Source organism: Eulemur rufifrons, chromosome 29 (assembly GCF_041146395.1).
Source record: "Eulemur rufifrons isolate Redbay chromosome 29, OSU_ERuf_1, whole genome shotgun sequence".
NCBI classification, from domain to species: domain Eukaryota; kingdom Metazoa; phylum Chordata; class Mammalia; order Primates; family Lemuridae; genus Eulemur; species Eulemur rufifrons.
Genome location: NC_091011.1, coordinates 1,958,518 through 1,977,546, shown reverse-complemented (window position 1 = coordinate 1,977,546; position 19,029 = coordinate 1,958,518). Strand labels below are relative to the sequence as shown.

At 45.2% G+C, this 19,029-nt stretch overlaps 1 protein-coding gene across 1 annotated transcript in view; it reads left to right on the top strand.

Moving 5' to 3' along the window:
• Positions 1-8,788: 8,788 nt before the first annotated feature.
• The window catches only part of LANCL2 (LanC like glutathione S-transferase 2), a 50,370-nt gene continuing 40,129 nt past the window's right edge, over positions 8,789-19,029 (top strand). The window contains exon 1 of the mRNA XM_069461924.1: positions 8,789-9,234. Coding sequence (XP_069318025.1) covers positions 9,034-9,234 — 201 coding nt within the window. The 5' untranslated portion in view covers positions 8,789-9,033. The remainder of the gene's footprint in view (positions 9,235-19,029) is intronic.

Genomic DNA, 19,029 nt, shown 5'->3' with positions numbered 1-19,029 from the left:
TCTTATCTCCCATGCCTCAATTAAGAGAATAAGAAATATTTAGCCACAGTTGTTCATATCCATAAGGTGCTGTCAAGGAGAAAAATCAGCTAAGACTCACTTGGGAGAGCTGTCTTGGAAATCTGCTGTTTTGCAGGTTGATCTGTGTTCTCAGATAAACTGCCAGGAACACCTCCCCCCCCACCCCGCCTCCCCTCCGGCACAGGAATTGAAGCCTGGACAAAAGAGTTGAAAGGGAAAGCCCATGCAGGGGACGGTGTTGCAGCTCTGATCAGCTGTGTGTGCGGGAGGTTTGCCTGCGGCAGCAGTGCGTGCTGTGGAGCGGGACCCACGCACTCCTCAGAGCCCAGCTGTCACGGCCACATGCCTCATACCCAGCCCCAAGCTCAACCCTGGCTCCTGAAATTTCTACAGATTCAACAACCCACCAGATGTCTACTCCTGATTTAGAATTGTCCAAAGAAATAATGCTCACTGATGGAAATGCAAATAGTGACATAAACAGAAGCCTTTGCTTGAAAAAGAGAATCGATAAAATAGGGGGCACAAGAGAACATTCTGAACATCAAAGAATTAAGAGAGGGCTTTAGGAAAGTTTTTAAAGCCTTTATACACTTTGCACAATGTTCTTTTAAGATGTGCTGCACAAGTGAAGTGTGTGGTCGAGGATGTCTGATGCTCTCACACGATTATGCTGAAGAACACAATGAGCGGGTCTTTATTCTAAGAATTAGAAGGTCATTGTACTTACTACCTACACTGTGTGAAACATAATATGAACGTAATATATTTTCCACAAATCTTTAGTTTAACTTTTCATGATAAAGTCTCTATCAGCCATCGATGATGACGTTTCAGTCCCAATACGACTGACTTTATTTCCAGTGGCCGTGTGTGAGCGTCAGTTCTCCCTGTTGTACGAACCGTCTGAACATCCAGTGCTTGCAAGAGGCTGCCAGGTTATGGGTATCTTTCATTTTCTTCTTTGTGCTTTTTTATCTTTTCTGAATTTTTTTCTGCAAACATGTAAACACTTATAACCAGGAAAAATAAATATAAATAAATAAGCAGGCAGGCAAGCGTTTTATTTTACTTGCCGAAGAGAATTAACTTCACCTGATTCAAATGGAAGCTGCCGCTGCCCACCTGCCGCTTCCCCTCAGTGCAGACCTCCAGGTTGGGGATGTATCTTGCCAACCACCAGTCAGGAAGCCCCTCTGAGCTCCCAAGGCCGGGCACGGTGTTGGCAGAAGGGACACGGGTCCCGAGGGTTCAGGTCCAGCTGGGCTCTCACTGTGACGGGCAACCAGGGTGAGCACGGCCTTCCTCCTACCCTGCATTATTGCTGAAGTGGGGGAAGCACACCCTCGGCTGCGGAGGGCCTGGGGCAAACCGTGGTTGTAGGGCAGCTATTTACATAAACAATTTGAGTCACTCCAAATCAGTGTGACGGCACCACTCCGTGGCTTACTCTCTCTCCAGGCCACTGTCCTGTAAACCCCACACATTCCAGCCACAGAGGAGAATCCCAGAGGTACGGATCCTAGAGCTCCCAGGGCATCTGCAGTGTGCAGGTCGGGGAGCCAGAGCTAGATGGAGGGTTGGAGAATTCTCCAAAGGGAAGAAATGGGAACAAGTCCGAGCATGTCCCATCAGGCCTTGGGGCACCAACCCACATGGTACCGCCAGGTGTCTGGCATCGGAGAAGAACTTGAACATTTTAGAGGAAGGGCCTGTGGTGACATTATGCCATCTCCTTCTTTTTCTCTTTATTCTTCTCTCTTTCATTGCCCACTATGCTCAGACTAAGTCTCATGGGGGTAAGTCAGGGCACATCCAACGCCCACTCTCTAAGCCTTCCTTTTGGCCAGTAACCAACAATAAATTTGTGTCCCAACATGGAGCACCTGTGTTTGAGTCTCTCCACCATCACCTAGGGCAAGTGAGAAGTCATTTCTCCCACCTGTGTTATGGGGAGTTGGGTTGTAGGACCCTGCGTGTCCAGGTATCAGCCACTAGTCCCTCAGTGTGTGTGTGAGAAACAGTTTTACTGTGATATAATTCACATACCATGTAACTCACTCATTTAAAGTGTACAGTTCAATGGTTTGCAGTGTACTCAGTGTACAACTATCACCACTGTCGATTTTAGAACATTTTCATCACCACAAAAAGAAACCCCATACTCCTGGCCCTTGGTCCCCAAACCCCTCCCCTCAGCTCCAGATATTGACTAATTTTTCTCTTAACCTACGCTGGACATTTAAAATAAATGGAATCATGCAATGTGTGATCCTCTGTTACTGGTTTTGTTCACTTAACGTAACGCTGTCATGCTGTGTAATGGCATGTTATGAACGCTTCACTCCCTTCTGTGTGGTAAAACAAACATAACATAAAATTCACCATTTAAATATTTTAAAGCGCACAGTTCAGTGGCATTTAGTCCATGCACAGTGCTATGCAACCCTCAGCACTATCTAGTTCCAGAACATTTCCATCATTCCTGAAGGAAATCCCTGACCCATTAAGCCGCTACTCCCCATCTCCTCCTCCTCCCAGCCCTGGAAACCACGGAGCTGCTTTCTCTCTCTACGGATTTGTTTATTCTGGACATTTCATATAAATAGAATCAGCCATATTTATCACTTTATAACTGGCTTCCTTCACTAGTATGTTTTCGAGGTTCATCCATGTGATAGGATGTATCAATACCTCATCCCTTTCCACTGCTGGCTAATATTCCTTTGTATAGATACACAGTACCACGTTTTATTTTTCATTCATCAGGGTGAGATGTGTGGGTGGTTTACACTTTTGGCTACTGTGAATAACGCTGCTATGAACATTCATGTACGAGTCTTCGTGTTGGCACATGCTCGCATTTCTCCAGGCATGGAGGCCTCTATCTGTTATGTCCTTCTCCTAGTGGCCCATTGGGTCTTTTTAAGAACAGAACAATTCATGGCCTGTGCTAACCAGACAGCTTCTTAGTTGGGTAGTTTAAGGAACCCACTTTATCCTTGAAATAAGCAGGACAGATCCTCCAAACATGAACAGGAGTAGAGAATCACCACCTGGGGAGGGTAACTGGCTCTTGTGCCTCCAAGTCCTGTTCCCAAGATCTGCACCCTCTTGGGTGCTCACTAACCTCCACCGCTGCCCCTCGCCGACTGCAGCCTGGGCACAGCCCTCTGCTGTTAATGCTCTGACCCCAGATGGGCTCAGTTTCTGGGACATGGGTGAGAGCAGTCCGGAATTGTTATAAGACTTTACTGAAAGCGCAAAAGACAAATGGAGGTAGATCTAGATAACATGTCCACAGACGACATGGTTTAAATGCACAATGTATCCCCTTAAACAGAGATCCTACGCAGCCACTTTCCAGCTCATCTGTAGGCTGGCCTCCATGAGGCGGAGGCCGTGTTTTCCCAAACCCACAAACATAACCGAACTTCTCCACATCTGGACAGCGGGTGGGGCTCAGAGGGGCAGGAGTCTCCACTCCTGTCTATACGGCCCAACTGGAACACTAGCAAGAAGAACATCCACTCACTTAATGCGAAATCCCACCCATTCCTAGAGGGTGGCCTTGCCTGTGGTCTCACCAGAACAACAATGTCAAAAACCTCATAGTAAGCCAGACATCCCGTGATAGATGGACACAGGGAAGAGAAAGGGACTGTTTCTGTGTCATCATCTGCTCAGGAAGTCAGGCAGCCAGATGGCCAGCCAGCGTGTCCTGTGTAAAGGGGAGCTGTCCCCAGTGGAGTCTGGCCTGAATCAGAAGAAGCCTATTTCTCTGCCTGGAGAAGAGGCAAGGGGTAAGAGGTAAGAGGTAAGTTATCCTCCATAACTGCTAGATGGAAACAGAAGCACAACCTGCATGGAGAAGGTGTCTTTAGGACTCGCTATCAAAACACACTGCATCTTTTTCGGGAAAGAGCTGACCTCTGCAGCTGCTCTCTGCGCCAGGTGAGGCAGAGCCCACCAGCTATAACCAAGACCACATGAACAGTCGCACAGTTACGCACCTGCCACTGGCTTGTGGCCTGCAAACCACCTTCCTCCCAAATAGTAATGGAGTTTTCACGGTGTGTGCTCATGATGAGTCTACTCCCCAGGTGTGCCACTGCTCTGCCCGCACCACACCATCTCCCCACCCTGACAGGCACGGTGGCTGAGGCACCAGGCCCCTAGGAGTCCCCACAGCCTGGTGTTCTGCAGTAAGATGGGGAAACACAGTTAGCAGAGAAGCGCTTCCTTTGTTCAGTGTGATGACTTTCTCTTCCTGCATCCTCCCACAAATTACACTGGGGACGAAGACCCTATTTGTATTCTTTTGTGGTCAGCCAGGCATGGCCATAAGAAGGGACACAGAAAAAGTTTATTGCACTCACAGGTCCTGGAGAAACAGTCATTGCATGTCACAAGGGGCCACACAAGGGGTGTCAAGAGCTCAACCAAGCAGGTGGGGAGCAGAGAGTGCAGGGACCAACAGGCAGCACGTTTATTGGGGGCGGGGGTCAGGGTGCAAGACACAAGAAAAAAGCTGAGGGCACTTTACTGGTGTGTTTCAATGTCACTAGTGCTAAAGAATTCAGTGACACCTGTTAAAGTACAGTGTCTTAATCCATTTTCTGTTGCTTATACAGAATACTCCAAACTGGGTAATTTATAAACAAAGGGAATTTATTTCTCATAATTATGGAGGCTGAAAAGTCCAAGGTTGCGGGGCCGCAACTGGTGAGGGTCTTTTTGCTGGTGGGGGCTCTCTGCAGAGTCCCAAGTTGGTATAGGGTATCACATGGCTAGGGGCTGCGCGTGCTAGCTCAGGTCTCAGGAAGACATTGTACAAAGCCACCAGTCCCACTCCCATGATAACAATCCATCCACTCGCCCATCAGTCCATGGACGGATTAAGCCATTCATGGGGGCAGAGCCCTCGTGCCCTAATCACCTCCTAAAGGCCCAACCTCTCAATACTGCCACATTGAGGGTTAAGTTTCAACTTGAGTTGTGGAGGGGACAAATATTCAAACCACACACAACACACAGAAAAGCATCATGATAGGTATAGGGACCACGGCAATGGGATTTACAGTGGGGGAGAGAGATTAGGCTTAACTCCAAATACAGCAAGTGGGAATTTACAGCCAAGAAGCAAAGTGGGGGTGAGTGGAGGGAAAATTACTGAGAGGTAGCATCTGGGTAAGGGGGATTCTGGCTAAACTGACTACCAGGATTCTTGCTGAAGACAGGCCAGGGTAACCAGATACCACCTCGGGACTTGCGGAACATGGGGAGGTCAATCAAATATCAGGGGTAATCAGATATTGGGGGGATGTTCTTGCTAAGTTAACTTAGCAGGGCTCTTTGCTAAAACTATGTTTTACAAGGAAGCACACAAATGGGCCTAGGAGAAGATTCAGGTGTCTGACTAGTTTGTCACTAAGTCACAGTCCGGGGGGAGCGGGTGCACCTGGGCACCTGGGCAGGGGCTCACAGCCTGTTTGTGGGGATGCTGAGGCAGCAGGAAAACATGGAGTTTGGAAATATACAATGAGACCTCACATTGTTCTAACCCAGCCCCACATTGTTCCCTGAATCATGCTACCCCTGCAAGCAACTGAAGCTTTGTTCTTGGGCCAGAGGGGTGTACCTGACTCTCAGAGAGCAAGGAGAAGACAAACTCCTTGCAAGTAGGCTCATGTGGGGGTTGTCCGCAAGTCTCCAGACCTTCTCAGAGGTGGCTGAACCCCAGCAGTCAGAGCTCTCCGGGCCTCAGATTTTCTTCCTGTCTCTTACGCCTAAAGGCGCTCAGGATGAACCTGTCCTGGGAGTGCGCTGCTCCAGCGCTGCCTTTCCCCAGGGAGGACAGGAGGGAGTGCAGCTGCACAGACATGCCCAGACAGGCCAGCGCGCAGACGACTGTGTGGGTCTCCCACACGAGGTCTGGCGAACGCATGTCAGAGACTGTTCTGAGCTCAGGTGCTCACTCCCCCTTAGGCGCTGACCTGACGTGCCGCGCTCTGCCCGTGGGAGTGTGGGGCCTGGAACTAGGCCTGGCCTCGTGTGATGCATCTGCAGAGATGCCCTTTCTCCTTTGTAACCTTTCCTGTAGTCCGACTTCTGGGTTCATTCTTGCCTTCCTATCTATTAGTTTAGAACAAGTTAAATCCTTCCACTGATTCCTACAGAGATCTAGAAATCAAGGTAGATACTTGGGACAGCCATGCTAGATTTTGATCCCACGTAGAAAGAGAAAATGGAAGAGTAAGAAATTGCTTATTTTGACTCAGATTTTCACGGATAACCACACCCTGCTCTGGTAAGAGCAACTTTAGCAGCCCCACTCAGAAGTCCCATGAGAGCTGTGGCCCTGGGCTCACAGAGGATGGGCGCTGAGAGTCGCCACAGGGACTAGAGCAGCAAAAGAGGCTCTCCAATTACATCATTTCTTCCCGGGAATGCTAACAGAACCCAAACTCAGCTAAAGTCCAAAATGCTTTGGTTAGTACATCAAAAACAAAACAACTCAGGCCTTCACAAGTACCCCTGCCTCCCCTGCCAGCGTGCACTCCCCTACTCACTCCCAGGAACACCCGTCTCCCCCAGGAGGAAGTCTCACTCCCTGCCAACCTGAGTGGAGCACGGATGCTCCCTCGCCCCAGTTCGTGTCCTTTGACTCTGTTTTCCTCTGAGGGAAAGGAGAGGCAGCTGCCAAGTGTCTTCACCACTGCTGGGGGTTTGCTTTGAATGGGGATATATTGCACCTTGTCTTGCCCCCTCCCTTACACAGAAGAGTGAGGAAGGGTGCCCAGTCTAAGAACTTGGTTTGTCCTAAGGTAAATAAAAAGTTGTAATTTCAAGGCACAGACCAAGTCTTTGCACCCCTCAAGAGTGGCCACCAGAGGAAGATGGCCCTGGGCTTGAAATGGCTGCAGAATGGATCCCCATGCTGTCTGCATTAAAGCCTCCAGGAGACAAGAGGAGGAAGAAAGGGAAACTGCCACTTTTCTGTCAAATAGTGTAAGTGAAATCTCCACTGAGGGCAAGGAAACTGCAGAATGGACAGCGTTTAGGAAAACATGCCAGTTCCTTAAAATGGGTTTAGACGTCGTAGCTTTTCAAAATTTTGGTTTTCCTTAGGACAAACTTATACACTTGCCAACAGCTGTCCACAGTTATCCACCCACAGACTGCACAAAGAATGGCACTACCTTCACCTTACGCCAAGGAAGGAGAGATCTGAGTTCACCAGGGGTAGCTGAACAAAGCCAGCATAGACATTTCCGCTGTACCTGCCTGTGTTGCTGCAGTCTCAATAACTTTGCAGGCTTTGGGGAACATCTGCTGTGGGTTATTTTATCTAGTCAAGTCCCTAAAGTGGCAGAGGGATGGCTCCTAAGTCATGCTGGCATCAGTAGTTTGTACACTAGGTTTCCTTCACAGCGTAGGTATGAAAATTTGGGAGCACTGAGGACATGTCCTTCACTGAGGGTGGGAGAAAGATGGACTCCCAGTCAAGGGAAGGCAGCAGAAAAGTGGCTTCCGCAGAGGATGCTACTATATAGTAACCTGTTCTACCAGTTCTGTTTCCTTGAACATTGAGGGTGGTTATGCTGAGTGCCCCTTTAAAACTACTTCCTCCTACACAGTAATTTCCCACAGTCATGTGCTCAGTAGGGTGTGTTTCACATGTCCAGCCTTATGGGATAGGGGAACACTCTAGAACAGGGTGGCAGTGGGGAGCCAGATCCTCTCCACATCACCCCACTCTGAGGCCACAGAGGCAGGGGTGACTGAACTTTACTGCCACCTTTTACACTGTATTAATGGGCACCCCCTTGGTTCCAGAAAGTGTCCCCATCAGCTACACCCTAATCCTTGTCTTTCTCATCCACTACCTCAGAATCCCCACAAGGGCGGAAACTATCTTTTTAACCTGGCTTCCTCATCACCTAGTACCATCTGGTGCTCAATGTCTGTTAGATGGAAGAAAATTGAAATAAGACATTTTCCTGAAGGAGGAGAAATCATTACATCTATTTGGTTCTACATAAATAACAAGAATAAAGAGAACCAATGAAGACTGTGAAGCAAATATCATGATTATATAAATGCGAAGATCTATTTGCTTGTGGCCTTTATGGTACGCATTATGCTCCTGGCCAATTACATTAATGTTTGAGAAATCTCTCTGGTCAATAAAATATGTGGATGATTGCATGTGCTTTCATAGTATCTGTTACCAGAGATGTACATTTATTCAAAACAAACGGACTGAAAATAAAACATTACCAAAAAAACAAAAAACAAAAACCACCACAACAAAAAAAAACCGGCCTGTGGCTCCTCCTCCAAGACACCCCCTCCCGACAGCGATGGATAGGAGGGACTGTCTCCCTCCCCCTCGTCCCCCGGAGACTATCCTTGCGGTGTTTTTTTCTTAATACCAAACAAAGAGCTGCTGCTATTCCTTTGGGCCGGCGCGCCGGGCCGAGATTCGGCGCACCGCAGGCCGGTGGAGACGCGGACGAGGATGGAGCAGAGCCTCGGGACGCGCTCGCCGCCGCGGCCCGCACAGGCCGAGTGACCGAGACGGCGGAACGCGCCTCGCCACCTCCCGCGAAGTCTCCGCGTGCTGGTCCGCAGCTGGGAGCGGGCGCGGCGACACCGGGGCCCCGGCCCGCCGTGCGCGCCGCCGCGGTCCCTGCCCCGCGGCAGAGCTAGGGGAAGGCGCGGGCGGCGCCCCCGAGCCGGCCCGGCCACCACGTGCAGCGCCCGGCTGCAGCCCGATGCGCGAGCCGCCCGCTGCCAGGCAGGCCCAGCCGAGACGCTGCCGCCCGCGCCGAGGCCCCGCTCGCCCTCCCCACCCGCGGCCCCGGCCTTCGTAGGGGCTGCTCGCAGCGCCGGCCGGCGCGAGCCCGGGCTCCCAGCGCGTTGCTGGAGCCGCAGCGCCGCGGCAGGAGGTTTGTCCCCGCGCGCGCGCCGTCCCGCGGCCCCGCGCTGGAGACCCGCGCGGGGGAGATGGGCGAGACCATGTCGAAGAGGCTGAAGCTGCACCTGGGAGGGGAGGCAGAGATGGAGGAGCGGGCGTTCGCCAACCCCTTCCCGGACTACGAGGCCGCCTCCGCGGTGCTCGCCGTCGGAGCGACCGAGGAGACGGGCTGTGCTCGCCCCCCGCCCACCACGGACGAGTCTGGCCTCCTCTTTCACAGCGACGGAAAGGTGAGGCGGCGGCCGGGCCGGGCGGGGAGCGCGGGCAATGGTAGCGTCCACCCGCCCGGCGGCCTGACGTCATCGGCGCGCGCAGCCTCTTTCCGGCCGCGGTGTGGGGGACCTGCGGGCCTGCAGCCTGTCGCCGGCGCCGGGCGGCCCTTACCGACGGGTGGGCTTGCAGGGCATGGGCTTCCGTCGTGGGAGCTGCATTCCCGCGGAGAGGCGCCTCCGATCCCTCCTGGTCCGTGTCATACTCTGATGGAGCGCTTTACTTCCTGGCGCTTGCAAGTGACCGCCGCGCGGGTTTCTGTGCCGGCGGGGGCTGCGTGCACACCCCAGCCCCAGAACTGCAGAGCTCGCGCCGACGTCGCTTTTCCACACATTTTCTCGGGCTACCCCCGGGCCCCTGCCCTTGGACTGTACGGGATAGGAACGACGGCAGAAAAACATTGTCCGTTAACAGTAGGGTCGGAGCGGTTATTGCATGTGTGCCTAGAAATTGGAAACGCGTGTAGGGGAGGCGAAACTTTACCCTTAGGGTCATGAGCTGCGCCGGAGAATTACATTGATATAAAACAAAGTAACAGGAGAAAAGCATACACATTTATTTAATACGTTTTGTGACGTGGGAGACTTCATAAGGAGATGACACGAAGAAGTGGCAAAACTACATGCTTTTATACTACACCGAACCAAGAGTGGCAATTGTGGAAAAGTAACTAAAGTATTTGGGGAGGCTAACGGAAGATTAGAATTATTTTAACAAGGTCAGTTTGTGCAGAAATCCCTTGGCTTTGACCACCCGTCTCCGGTGATAAGGGTTTCTTCCCTCCTGGTATAGGGAGGCCATCTTTTACATGAAAGTTTTATCTCCTTTTAGGAAGAAAATAGGTTTAGAGCACCTTTCTGCTGTTTTTCGAGTGCTTTTAGCTCAAAATAATCCTGATGCCAAAGTGGCATATTTTGGAGTGGTATATTCTGCCACCCTTCATGGGGTATCTGAACAAACCTTAACTTGGGAGGAAAAAAGTGTAAATAAAAGATGTGAGCGCACAACTGTGGTCATACTTGGTAAAACCATGTATTTACCAGGCTGTGTTTTTCCACTAATGTTCCAAGGTCCACTTCGCCTCCTTTCTCTTGCTTCTCATGTATTTCGTACTTGTGAAGGGATAAGTTGGCCAAAACTAAAAAGGTAATTTTGAAAGGGCCATTGGTCTGAAGGCAAACGACTTCTGTAAACATCACTTTTCTTGTATGTGTTCAACAACTGTAGATAACAATTCTTAACTCACAGGATGTTAGTGATTGAATTAGGTGAAGTATATAAATTGCCTAGCAAACTGCTTGATTTGGTAGCTTAAGTAGGGCCTCGATAAATGTTAGCCTCTTTCTTACCGTGAACAATTTCAGTCATGTGGTTTAGGATTCATATATCAATATTGGTTTTTCTCTAGATTTCTTCTATTTTCACATACATATACCTGTTATATTTGTGACTTAGTGTTCATTTTTTTATAACAATCCCTGACAAGCATTAAAAAATCCATCATTAATACTTATTACAGGTTGTTATTTCAATACTCTTTGGAGTAAGTAGGTTATTGCAATGTTTAGTGAAAGATGAGTGACATGAACTCTTGACAGGTGTTTGATGTTGGTAACATTCTCCATGAGAACAACAAAGCAATGTGGGGAGCAAGTGAGTTTCATTTTCAACCTCAAAGGAGATAAACTCTGATTCAACTCAAACTTCTGAAATGGCATGTTTTTCTTTTTACCCTTTACATCTGGATAAGTGTGATTTTGTTCTGCACTAGATACTAAACTGACTTATGTTTAAAAGAAAATTAAACCACAAATAACTAATAGGGCTTGTGATATCTCTATGCAATTAAAATTATAATTGTTAAAATATGTTTTATTTCTTAAAATATGTTGAGAATTCAATTAAGATAAAGATATGAAGCTATGCATTTGATAGATGTGAAATTACATGAAAATGAAGGTGTTATGAGTTGAATTGTGTCTCCCCTTTCCTCCCCTCCCCCTCAAAGATATGTTGAAGTCCTAACCCACTGGAACCTTACTTGGAAATAAGGTTGTGGCAGATGTAATTAGTTAAGGTGAGGCCATACTGGCCCTTAATCCAGTATGACTGGTGTCCTTTATAAGAAAAGAAGAGCAACAGAGACACACCTGGAGAAAGAAGCTAGCCATGCAATGATGGAGTCTGAGACTTGGTTGCCTTCCAGCACCAAAAGCTAGGAGAGGCGAGGAGGGATTCTCCCCTATAGGTTTCAGGCAAGCTTGGCCCTGCTGACACTTTGATTTTGGACTTGGAGCCTCCAGAACTGTGAGACAATAAATTTCTGTGGTTTTAAGCCACCCAGTTTGTGACACCACTAAGAAACTCATGCAGAGGGTAACTGGTGAATTTCTAAGTTAAGTGTTGAATGGTTTTCTTCTGATGATGAATGCTGCGGTAGGTAAAGATTACATAAATATACCAACACTATAACAGTTTCTTACTAAGATCTTTTTTTTTTTTTTGAGACAGAATCTCACTCTGTGGCCCGGGCTAGACTGCCATGGTATCAGCCTAGCTTACAGCAACCTCAAACTCCTGGGCTCAAGCAATCCTACTGCCTCAGCCTCCCAAGTAGCTGGGACTACAAGGCATCTGCCACCCTGCCTGGCTAATTTTTTATATATATATTTTTTTTAGTTGTCTGGCTAATTTCTTTGTGGGGTTTTTTTTTTTTTTTTTTGTAGAGATGGGATCTCGCTCTTGCTCAGACTGGTCTCGAACTCCTGAGCTCAAACGATCCTCCCTCCTTGGCCTTCCAGAGTGCTAGGATTACAGGCTTGAGCCACCATGCCCAGCCCATTTACCTGATCTTATTTTAGGTTAACTGTGTATATATTTGGTATAATCAATCAATCAATAAAATTCACCTCCAGTTCTAAAACCACTCGGGTCTGCTTCTCTGAATCGTATTTCCATAAATAGGCACTTGTAACACTTTTTACAATATTTGTCCAAATGTATGAAAAGCAGCAAAACAATATAGTAGCAGTTTTTTAAATTATGGAAAACAGACACTCTTACTTTTCTAACAGCTATTTCCTCCCTTTTATTTGATTTTGTATTGGCTGTGGACTTCAGGAGGATTGGACACAGCTCTAGGAGCCAAGTCATGATTACTCTGAGCCAGAGGTTCTCAGAGAGTGGTCTCTGACCAGTAGCATCAGCTTTATCTGTCAGTCAGCTGGAAACCACACAATTTGATAGGGGAAGTTTAATATAAAGAGCTGTTATTAATATTAACCATAAGAAGACTGATGTAATGAGATTACACATGTATCTCACACATATGTGCAGCTAACCTAAAATGAGATCAGGTAAGTGATTTAAAGAAGTTTTAGTAATAAACTGTTACGGGGTTGGTAGATTATGTAATCTTTACTCACTAATAGCATGAGAAGTAAAGAGAACTGTGAAGAATACAGGAACAGCAGAGCAAGGAGCAGCCAAACCTCTAGGGCTGAGAGGGCACTCAACGAGAAGGTCCCTGTTACTAGTTTTCTGTTGCTGTGTGATAAATTACCCCCAATTTAGCAACTTTATAAGCACTTCTTATCTCACACGGTGTCCGAGGGTCAGGAATCCAGTTGTAGTTTTGGCTCACTATCTCTCCGGAAACTGTTGTCAAGCTCTCAGCTAGCGCTGACATCATTTTAAGGCTCAACTGGGACAGGAAAACCTTGCAAGCCGATTCGCATGGTGGTTACCGCCTCAATAGCTGTGGGTTGGAGGCTTCAGTTTCTCACCACACAGGCCCCTCCATAGGGCTGCATCATGACCTAGTGGCTGGCTTCCCCAGAGTGGGTGATCAAAGAGAAAAAGTGTGCCAGGAGCAGCAGTTACTGCACAATGTAATCTCAGAAGTGATGTACCATCACTCCTGCCATATTCCGTTCATTAGAAGCGAGACCGTAAGTGTAATCAAGCGTAATCAAGTGGAGGGATAACACGGGAGCATAAATAACCTGAAATGTAGGGCCCTGCAGCCAGGTCTGAGATCTTGAACTTGTCTGAGAAGGCATGGCCATAGCCACTCACTGGCCGGCAGAGAAATTGCTGATGCACCAGTGGAACCTGGTGGAAATGGACCCCTCCAGAATCACGCAATGAGTGTTACAGTGAGAATATATAAAGATCTCTCAGTGTAAGAGAAGAAAGAAGAGAGATTAATTCTGCCCATTAGTATCAGGGAAGGCTTTTCAGGTTAAGATGATATTTATGTGGTTCTTGAAAGGTTAAGTGGGGATTTTCCAGGCGAAGGTGGAGGACTGCATGAGCAAGGACGTAAGAGACAGTACATTCAGGGAATGTCAGGGAGTGAAGTGTGACTGGAGAGAGGGGGCGTGAACGACACTGGGGGTCATGAGGCTAAAAAGGTAGCTTTATTTTAAAATAAATTTTATTGTGGATATTTAAGGTATGCAACATGGTATTATGGGATAATAAAGGTAGTATATGGGTTTCTATGGTGAGGCAAATTCACATACCAGTAATCTCACGTAATTACCCATGTTTTTGTTTTTGTGGCAAGAGCCGCTAAGATCTATTCATTTAGCATGAATCCCAGATACAAAACAGTTTTATTACCTGTAGTCCTCATGTTGCACCTTAGCTCTCTAGACTTGTTCATCCTGCATATTTGCTACTTTGTATCCTCTGCCCTGTGTCTCCCCATTTCCTCTCTTTACCCCTCTTCCCACCAACAGTGTACAAGAGTTCCCTTTCCTTCATACCCTTGCCAACGTCTGTTTCTTTGACTTTTTGATAATAGCTATGCTAATGGGTGTAAAGTGATACCCCATCATGGTTTTGATTTGCATTTCCCTGATTAATGATGCCAAGCACCTTTTCGTACACCTGTTGGTTATTTTTATGTCTTCTTTGAAGAAATGTCTATTCAGGTCTTTTGCCCATTCTTTAATTGGGTTATTTGTTTTCTCACTGTTGAGATGTATGAGTTCTTTATAAATTTTGGATATTAATCCCTTCTCAGATATATGGTTGGCAAATATTTTTTCCCAACCTGTAGGCTGACATTTCATTTTGCTGATTGTTTCCTTTGCTGGACAGAAGCTTTTTTAGTTTGATAGTCCTATTTATTTATTTTTGCTTTTGTGGCCTGAGCTTTTGGTGTGATATCCAAAAAATCATAGCCATAGTCAACGTCTAGGAGCTTTTCCCATGTTCTCTTCTAGTTTTATAGTTTCTGATCCATCTGAAGGATTTTAAAACCTTTTCCACAGAAAAATGAATCAGGAAAACTCTTACTTGCTGTCTGTAATTTGAAATAATCTTTAGCTATTGGAAATGTTTTATTTTATAATTCATTATTTAATTTTCCATACTTTTCTTTAAAAGTGGGTGTTCTTTTGCTTCAAAATTTGTTTAACATCATAATATATTATGGAAACATAAGGAAATCACTACTTCTCAACTGTCCAGAGAATTACAATTTTTTTTTTCTTCATTCAAAATGAACTAAAGTAATGTGTGTGTTGAGTGGAGGGTGGGGGATATACTCTGAACTTTTCTCCTCAAAGTGAGGTTTGTGGACTAAAAGCCTCAGCATTTCCTGAGAGCTTGTTAGAAATGCAGATCCCACTCCAGACCTAAGGAACCACAGTCTGTATTTTAACAAAATTCCCAGGCCAGGGAATTCATAAATTTGAGGAATATGGCTCTCTATATAGCTTTGTTGAATTTTCTTTTAATATGAACTTCACCTCCAGCCAATTTTCAGTTCCTGATGTGGAAAGATACTGACATAGAAGGGTAATGGCGAGATTATGGAGAGGAAACTAATGAAATATGGTAAGTTAGCATTGCCCGCCTTTTGGAAATAAACTATAGTGTAGAGCAGTTAAGGATTTTGATAGACCTATGTTTGACTCCTACTTTTCTGCCACTTATTGGCTATAAACTTTGGGCAAGTCATTTAACCACATTGAACCTTTATTTTCTTACCACATCAACTTGTTATAAATGGTTAAATGAAAAAGCTAATTGAAGTTCTTAATATAACATAGCATATTTGTTAAAAGCTTGTAATAATATAGTTGTAATATAACCACCTCTTCCTCACTGGGTTGTTACAATGGCTAATTGCGTTAATACAGTTAGAATATTCAGAACAGTGCCCAATATAATTAGTAATACAGATACATAGCTAAGTATTAGGTTGGTGCAAAAGTAATTGTGGTTTCACACCATGAAGTTTAAATCATTACAACTAGGCTAAACACATCTTAATTGATCAAAATAGGAACCATTACAATCAACACCTTTGCCAATGAGAAATAAATTTGTTTATTCCTGTATTGTAAAAATCCACGCTTTGGGATTCGACGAACTCTCGGAAAGCATTTTCTGCATCCTGCTGGTTGTGGAAGCAGTTTTCCTGCAAAAAGTTATCGAGATGCTTGAAGAAGTGGTAGTTGGTTGGCAAGAGGTCAGGTGAATATGGTGGAGGAGGCAAAACGTCGTAGCACAATTCATTCAACTTTTGAAGCTTTGGTTGTATGACGTGCGGTTGGGCGTTGTCTTGTAGAAGAATTGGGCCCTTTCTGTTGACCAATGCTGGCTGCAGGCATTGCAGTTTTCGGTGCATCTCATCTCATCCATTTGCTGAGCAGACTTCTCAGATGTGATGGTTTCATCCGGATTCAGAAAGCTGTAGTGGATCAGACTGGCAGCAGACCACCAAACGGTGACCATGACCTTTTTTTGGTGCAAGTTTGCTTTGGGAAGTGCTTTGGAGCTTCTTCTGGGTCCAACCACTGAGCTGGTCATTGTATAAAATCCACTTTTCGTTGCATGTCACAGTCTGATCAAGAAATGGTTTGTTGCATACAATAAGAGAAGATGACACTTCAAAATGACGATGTTTTTGATTTTTGGTCAGCTCATGAGGCACCGACTTACCAAGCTTTTTCACCTTTCCAAGTTGCTTCAAGTGTCCACCCACTGTAGAATGGTCGACCTTGAGTTCTTCGGCAACTTCTCGTGTAGTTGTAAGAGGATCAGCTTTGCTGATTGCTCTCGATTGGTCATTGTCAACTTCTGTTGGCTGCCACTGCACTCCTCATCTTCAAGGCTCTTGTCTCCTTTGCAAAACTTCTTGAACCACCACCGCACTGTACGTTCATTAGCAGTTCCTGGGCCAAATGTGTTGTGGATGGTTGTGAGTTGCTTTATGACCTGTTTTGAACTTGAATAAGAAAATCACTAGCATTTGCTTTTTGTCTAACATCATTTCCGTAGTCTAAAATAAACATAAAATAAGCAGCAAGTAATAAGTCCTTAGCAAAAAAACATAAAGCAAGAAATGCACATTAAGATGATATCTAACAACCACATTTAAGAATGAATTCCAATATCAAAGGGCAAATTTCAACAATGCTAAAACTGCAATATACTTTTGCACCAACCTAAATAGTAAGAGTTCAGTTAATGACAGCTATTGACATTATTATGTATCTCTCTCCTTATTATAGTATAAAATATATTGAAAAATTTCTTTAAATTTTATATTTTCATTGGAATACAGGAAAAAACACATAACCTTCACTTTTTCCTTCTTAGGGAGATGCTTATTCTTGTCTCCTTTTCCTTCTGAGGAAAATATGGTTGGATATGCAGTGTTCATATGGGTAGGTCCTCAGATTGTCAACAATTTCCAGATTTCTAAATCCTGTACCACATACTTTACTCACTCCCCTCATCTCTGAGAGGGGGCAGGACTCCTGCTGAGGGTGGCAGGATGATGAGGAACAGCCACACTCCACCCCGAGGAGTGTGGAGGTGGGGAGTTCTACCCACACTCTCCCAGCACACACTGTTCACGTTCTGGCCTCAGCACAATTAAAAATTGACGTGAACCATGCCATGGGTCTTCAGATTCACTTCTCTGGGCTTGAAACCTCAGACAAAAGCTCTGAACATTTAATTGGTGATTACTAAAGGGCTTACTATGATTTATTTTTGTTTCTCTTCACTTTTCTCCTTGAACAAGAATTTTTTCTTGAATATGCTTGAGTTATTTTTATTTTTAAATATCTACACTGTTTGATACCGAACTAAGAAAATAGTACATACTCAGTAAATGTTTGCTGAATGAATGAATAAATGTATTGAAAATTAAAAAAAGCATTTTTATTTTACTAGAGGCATTTTTGCTTATTAATAGTATAGTTTCATTTTTTTTTAAATCTCAACATTGAGAAAGACGGAATCCTCCCCAACACATTTTATGAAGCCAACATAACTCTGATACCAAAACCAGGAAAGGACGCAACAAAAAAAGAAAACTACAAACCAATATCCCTCATGAATATAGATGTAAAAATTCTCAATAAAATCCCAGCAGATCGAATCCAGGTGCTTATCAAGAAAATAATCCATCACAACCAAGTGGGCTTCATCCCAGAGATGCAGGGATGGTTCAACATACGCAAATCTATAAATGTAATATACCACATAAATAGAAGCAAAAACAAAGACCATATGATCCTCTCAATAGATGCAGAAAAAGCATTTGACAAAATTCAATACCCTTTTATAAGAACGCTTAATAAAATATGCATAGACTGGGCCTACCTAAAAATGATACAACCCATATATGACAAACCCACAGCCAACATCATACTGAATGGGGAAAAATTGAAAGCATTCCCACTTAGGACTGGAACCAGACAAGATTGCCCACTGCTATTCAACATAGTGCTGGGAGTCCTTGCGAGAGCAATCAGGCAAGAGAGCAGAATTAAGGGCGTACAGATGGGGACAGAAGAGATCAAACTCTTACTCTTTGCTGATGATATGATATTATATCTAGAAAACCCCAAGGATTTAACCAAGAGCCTCCTGGAACTGATAAATGAATTCAGTAAAGTCTCAGGATACAAAATCAATACACACAAATCAGAAGCATTAGTATATGCCAATAACAGTCAAACTGAGAACCAAATCAAAGACTCAATACTCTTCACAATAGCAACAAAGAAAACAAAGTACCTAGGAATATATTTAACTAAGGAGGTAAAAGACCTCTACAGGGAGAACTATGAAACATTGAGGAAGGGAATTGCAGGGCACATAAACAGGTGGAAAACCATACCATGCTCGTGGATCGGAAGAATCAACATTGTTAAAATGTCTATACTACCCAAAGTGATCAACAGATTCAAGGCAATCCCTATTAAATTACCAACATCATTTTTCACAGATACAGAAAAAACAATTTACGCTTTGTATGGAACCAGAGAAGACCCCATCTAGCAAAAGCAATTTTAGGCAACAAGAACAAAATGAGACATATTAATTTACCAGACTTTATACTACAAGGCTGTGGTTATTAAATCAGCTTGGTATTGGCACGAGAACAGGGACACAGACCAGTGGAACAGAACTGAGAATCCAGATATAAAACCATCCTCATATAGCTATCTAATCTTTGACAAAGCAGACAAAAGCATACACTGGAGAAAAGAATCCTTATTCAATAAATGGTGCTGGGAAAACTGGATAGCCACATGTAGAAGACTGAAGCAGGATCTGCACCTTTGATTTCTCACAAAAATCAAATCACAATGGATAACAGACTTAAACTTAAGGTGTGAAACTATTAGAATTCTAGAAGAAAATGTGGGAAAAACTCTTACAGACATTGGCCTAGACAAAGAATTTATGAAGAAGACCCTAAAGGCAATCACAGCAAC